Consider the following 6,000-nt stretch of genomic DNA (forward strand, 5'->3'; position numbering starts at 1 on the left):
AGAGCTGGCTGTTGCTCTGGTGGGCAGAGCTCAGTAAAAGTTTATTCCACTTGCCTGCTGATGAGTAGGGTTGGGTTCCCTCCCTGTTGGTTGTTTGGCCTGAGGTGACCCAACACTTGAACCTACCCGGGCTCTTTGGTGGGGCTAATGGCAGAATCTGGGAGGGCTCACTCCAAGGAGTACTTCTCAGACTTTCTGCTGCCAGTGTCCTTGTCCTCACGGTGACACACAGTCACCCCCCGCCTCTGCAGGGAACCCTCCAACACTAGCAGGTAGGTCTGGTTCAGTCTCCTATGGGGTCACTGCTCCTTCCCCTGGGTCCCGATGCACACACTACTTTGTGTGTGCCCTCCAAGAGTAGAGTCTTTGTTTCCCCCAGTCCTGTCGAAGTCCTGCAATCAAATCCCACTCACCTTCAAAGTCTGATTCTCTAGGAATTCCTCCTCCTGTTGACTGACCCCCAGATTGGGAAACCTGATGTGAGGCTCAGAACCTCCACTCCAGTGGGTGAACTTCTCTGGTATAAGTGTTCTCCAGTTTGTGAGTCACCCACCCAGCAGTTATGGGATTTGATTTTCTTGTGATTGTGCCCCTCCTACCATCTCACTGTGGCTTCTCCTTTGTCTTTGGATGTGGGGTATCTTTTTTGGTGAGTTCCAGTGTCTTCCTGTCGATGACTATTCAGCAGTTAGTTGTGATTCTGGTGTTCTTACAAGAGGGAGTGAGAGCTCGTCCTTCTACTCTGCCATCTTGAACCAATCTCCTCACGCTGAACTTTCTAACCTCTGCATCTTTGTTTCTCTTCCTTCTGCATAGAAGATTCTTTTTCCATCTCTGGCTATTTAAGTGCTGTCCATCAAATAAAACTTTATCGACTCCTACAACTGGAATTTATTTCTCTCTCTATGCCCTTTAACATTTCATACCTGTATTTTATAATACCACAGACTATCTTGTGTTTTATTTATTTGTATTTATGCCTTTTTACCTCTTAAAAGGGCAGTTCGGTGCCCTGAGATGTTTATAATTTCTTTCATATTTTTTTTCTTGGGTATGATGCCTTACAGGTTGTAGGAGTGCTATATGTTAATTGTACTACATATTCATTTATGAATCGCAAATAATGTGTTATTGGACAAAGAAAAAAGTTAGGCTTAATAAGTCTGTCTCTCTCTCTTAGATTAAAAATGTGTTACACTCAGCCAGACTGTTGGGGGATGCATCAGTTTCCTTCACAGAAAACTGTGTGGTGGGAATCCAGGCCAACACAGAAAGGATCAACAAGCTAATGAATGAGTCTCTAATGTTGGTGACAGCTCTTAATCCTCACATAGGTATGCATTTAAAGAGTAATAGTGTCATTTTGTATACAGAGTTAAAAGCTGAAAAATTTTTAAGAGACTACTGGATCAATGTTTGTGAACAACAGATTACTTTTGGACGATCTCTTAAGACATTTCAAATTGTGTTGAAAGATGCTATATATCTTTATAACCTTTATGGTGTCATATTTCTTTCAAAATCTTGATTGATTATGCTTCATTTTATTTGAAATGTGCTAAGTTCAGAAGTAGAACTTTAAACTTATTTAAATCTTAATGGAATTCAGATACTGTGGGACACTAAATTCAGATACTAAGTGTCCTCTCAGTTTTTAATGTCACTAGGTGGCACTGGCTGATTAACAATGAATGAATTCATTTTTCTACCTTCTCTAGATGCTATACTATACTTTGTTTTTGTTGTTTTATTCAACTCAGAAATGGATTAAATTAAAAGAAAGAGGGTTATGTATGCATTGCTTATAGGGAAAGGGGGGAAATACAAATATTTTGTCTAAAACCATGGCTTTTGTGTTGCAAGCCTTTTCCAGATTTACAAATATTTCATTATGTAGATTCAAAAATATTAGCTTGGATTATAGATTGACTAGTGATCCCCATTAAATACACTGCTTTAAAGTCATGGATTTTGAGGTGTTCATTGCATTGTTACAATGTGTTAAAAGCCTTTTCTCACCTTCTCCTTACTGCTGAGCTGAGGTTATTAACGTATTCTTTGATTTTCTGCATTAGGACAAGTTATGATGCAGTCATTTGGTGTGATATGATTACTGTTTTAAAACAGTCTTACTTCAATAATCCTGAACTTTCAAGGCTGATTTTATATTCTTGGCTTCATGTCAAGCTATAATTTCAGTCTTATAAAGTTAGAGCTCATATAACTGCTTCAGGTAACTCTGAGCCCAATATGCTATGTGCTCTTTGGAATAGTATTAAGATTGACAGTAATACTGGGCTCTTTTGAAATAATTGTACATCAGCATTCAACTGGAGAGATACAGAGGAACCCAAAGGCTCATGTGAGAAATGTTTCATCACATATATACTTCAGAATTTGTTACAGAAACATTGAGATACTCCTAAAGCAGAATGATTGATGTCTTTCTTAGATTCAATTTAATGTGAGGTAAAGGCCGTACAAGGATAAGTGGGCAAACCACACCTTACTGGTTGACAGAGCATGAGCCTTACAACTCCACATCATGGGTTCTGTTTGTGCTCATTATGTAACAGGCTGATTGGTAATCGTGTTTTGTGGGACTTGAAGAAGAGAACTGAAAGGGTTAGCATAATGCATAGACTTTAATGTCATTATTAACATAAAAGTACAGAATGTCAGATATTAACCCCAAAGGTTTGACATGAGAATTCTTTCTCTCAGAGTTAGTCTGACCAGTAAATGCCTTTTCAACATGCTTAGCATTCACAAATTAATTTTATTATTAACTATGTCCATAATATGTTTTATAGGTAGATTAATTGCATACTACACATAACATCTTGTAGGTGGTTGATAATTGCACATGACACATAACATGTTGCTTGGTCAATAATCATATTGCCTCAGCAGGCTTCTTCTCTCTGGTCATAGTCCTCTAATCCTGGGTTGTTTGTTTGTTTGTTTGTTTTTCTCTTTCACTGGTTTCATTTTTGTTTTTTCCCTTCTTTCTGGTTTTTGCCTTCTTTTTTTTTTTTTTTTTTTTTACATTAAATCGAGATAACTTGCAGAATTGCCCTGCCCCTATCTTTATTAATTTTAAAAGCAAGTAACTTTGAAGTAAACAGTAGACCTGTGATCTCTTGCACAAGTATATATATTAAAACTTCCCAACTTGTACCCTTGTAATGTCTGGAAAGAGGCGAGGGCATGGAGTGCTGAACCAGAGAGAGATGTTGGAAGCGGCCCTGAAGGCTCGTCTCTCCTCAGAGCCCTGCCGGCTCTTCCCTCATTGTGAGAGGACTCTCCTCTCTTTTCCCTCTTAGAGCCCTTTACCATAGTTCCTGGTTGTGCAGTCCTGTATTTTCTGTAGTGCTGCAGCATTGAGCTTGTTAATGCTTTGTTAGAAAGATAATTTTTCAGGTTAAGCATGCTATTGAAACAGCACATTTATACTAGTCAGATGTATATTTTTATCTCTTGGTGCCATGTATGTGTGTGTGTGTGTGTGTGCATGTTTGTGTATGTGTATACATATATATCAAGAGAGAGAGATGCGTCTATGTGTATATATTTTCCCCCTTACGAAAATATCTGGGTTAGTGGGCAATTCTAATTTAGGACAAATCTTGTAGAAAGGGAAGTATGTATTACTTCAGAAAAGTAAAGGTTTTATTCCATATAAGAAATGACAACTATCAAGATAATCCACTGCTAAATATTTTTAAGATTAAAAAATGTTTACTTAAGAGATCAGTAGCATTAAGTAAATAATGATTACCTTTTGCTTTAGAAAACGAAGTTTCACTATTAACTCCTACATTGCCTTTTAATTTTTTCTTTAGGGTATGACAAAGCAGCCAAGATTGCTAAGACTGCTCACAAAAATGGATCGACCTTAAAGGCAACTGCTATTGAACTTGGCTATCTCACAGCAGAGCAGTTTGACGAGTGGGTAAAACCTAAGGACATGCTGGGTCCAAAGTGATTTAAATAAATTCATAATAAAAATGATTGTCATATAAAATAAAAAGTGAAACAGACTCCTTATATTTCTTAAACAAAAATGGATAAATGTGAAAGGAAACTGCTATTGAACTTGACTGTCTCTAGCAGAGCAGTTTGGTCAGTGTATAAAACGCCAGGACATGCTAGGTCCAAAATGAATTTTAAAAGTGTAAAATAAAATAATTAAATTGTGTAAAATCAAAAGGAAAACAGACTTATTTTTCTTTTGTGTTAATTGACTCGTATTATATAGTTGAATCTGTGATTTTTGTGTATGGGTGTTTACCATTTCAAATGTTTTATAAGAGCCATGTCAGTTTTTAAAGAGTTGTAATTTTTTTGGGTGGTTTTTGTTTTAAAAAAATTCCCCTATAGTAAAAAAGTACTTGTTAGCTCATTCCCAAGTTAGGTCTTCAGACATCTTTTATTTTCCTGTGATTTGGGAGCGTAAGCTGATCAAGCATTTGCCCTCCTAAGTGGGGTTGTGAGTGTTTGTATGTGTGTACGCATGCATGCACACGTGCATGCATATATATGGAATATATATATGTACACATATATAAGGAAATAGGATAGATTAACAAAATTAAGACATATATATCCTATGTGCTAATTACACAGACACACACACCTCCTGACCTTATTTAAATTATCCTAGGAAGACTGGAAAGACTGAGTCAAGAATTATAGGACATGGATTAAAAAGGATAAGGGGTGCAAGCAGGAAGCTTGGAAAGAAAGGGAGGGTGTCATGGGAGTGAGTCTTGCCCATCATCTCTCTGTGCACCAGTGCCAGGATTTTTCAGCAGGAGTTCATTTGAAACAGCCTCAGGGAATTTTGAATTAGCAGATCTAGGGAGATCCAGGTTAAGATGATTTAAACCTGGAAGTGAAGGCTTTGTTTAAAATAGACCCAACCTCAATTATGTAGGGAGTTGGAACAGTTTGGTTTGTTCTTTTTTCCCCTCCCACATGTATAATTAATAACAGGATTATGAAGAGAGTGAGTCCCACTAGCTAAAGCATCTCATCTGTAAGTACTGCTCTATCAAGTGTGTTTAAAAAAAAAGGAATACTTACTCATGATATTTATTCTTGGAAAATTAGACTCATTAACACCAACTCCGCTGTGGTATTTAGAAGATAGCATATATAGCATTTTAAAAAATAATTAAAATTCTAATATAATGTTATATGTCAATTGTACCTCAATTTTTAAAAGTTGTAGAAGTATTGTGATGAAAAATGAAATTATATTCTTACAACTAATCTCTTAAGCCTGAGTGGGTATTCGTTTTTTATTATAAAAGGGATTTCAAACCTTTTAAGGGAACTGTAGAGCCCATAGGATCTACTTTTAGCCCATGCAGTATTGTTTTTGGCAGTGTTTTTCACATGGTGATGATGTGATGCTTGTGCAGTTCGATTTCCTGTAGGCTATTTGGTTTTAAAAAAAAAGATTTTTATTGGAAAAAATCATAAAACAAAATCAGATTGTGCCTGGAACTCAACAACCAAACTGGCAACTGTTCTATAGCCGTGGAACTGAATGATGTTTTGCCTTAGCAGGCATCCTCAATCCAAACAAGCTGTCATTGGAGGGCTGAACTAGAAACATAACCACTTATGTAATAAAGATAATAGCAGATCAGGTTTGTAGACTCAAACAGTCTTTGCACAGCTATCTGCTATATCTTAGCATATTATGAGCCATCATTGAATCCTTTGAGCTGACAATCATCTTTGTGTGATGTTAGTGAAGTAAAACACTGGGCTTTATGGTGAAGTCCTACATAAGGGTTTTAGGATTCCCTGTGAGAGGGTTGTACTGAAAATCAACTTCAGTATTTGTACACTGAGGACGGTGCTGTCTCATGGGACATTTGGCAATGTCCAGAGACATTTGTGGTAGCACAGAGGAAGGAGTGCTACTGGCATCTAGGGGGTGAAAGAGATGCTGCTGAACATCCTGTAATGCACAGGACAGCCCCC

General features: G+C 37.2%; 1 protein-coding gene across 1 annotated transcript in view; it reads left to right on the forward strand.

Annotated features, from left to right (window-relative positions):
* FH (fumarate hydratase) overlaps window positions 1–4,033 on the forward strand; it is a 41,027-nt gene extending 36,994 nt beyond the window's left edge. Inside the window, exons 9-10 of the mRNA XM_082470526.1 lie at window positions 1,181–1,334; window positions 3,846–4,033. Of these exons, the coding sequence (XP_082326652.1) occupies window positions 1,181–1,334; window positions 3,846–3,988 (297 nt within the window). The 3' untranslated portion in view covers window positions 3,989–4,033. The remainder of the gene's footprint in view (window positions 1–1,180; window positions 1,335–3,845) is intronic.
* The last annotated feature ends 1,967 nt before the right edge of the window (window positions 4,034–6,000 follow it).

This window comes from Balaenoptera physalus, assembly GCF_965194825.1.
Source record: "Balaenoptera physalus genome assembly, chromosome: 1".
In the NCBI taxonomy this organism is placed as follows: Eukaryota; Metazoa; Chordata; class Mammalia; order Artiodactyla; family Balaenopteridae; genus Balaenoptera; species Balaenoptera physalus.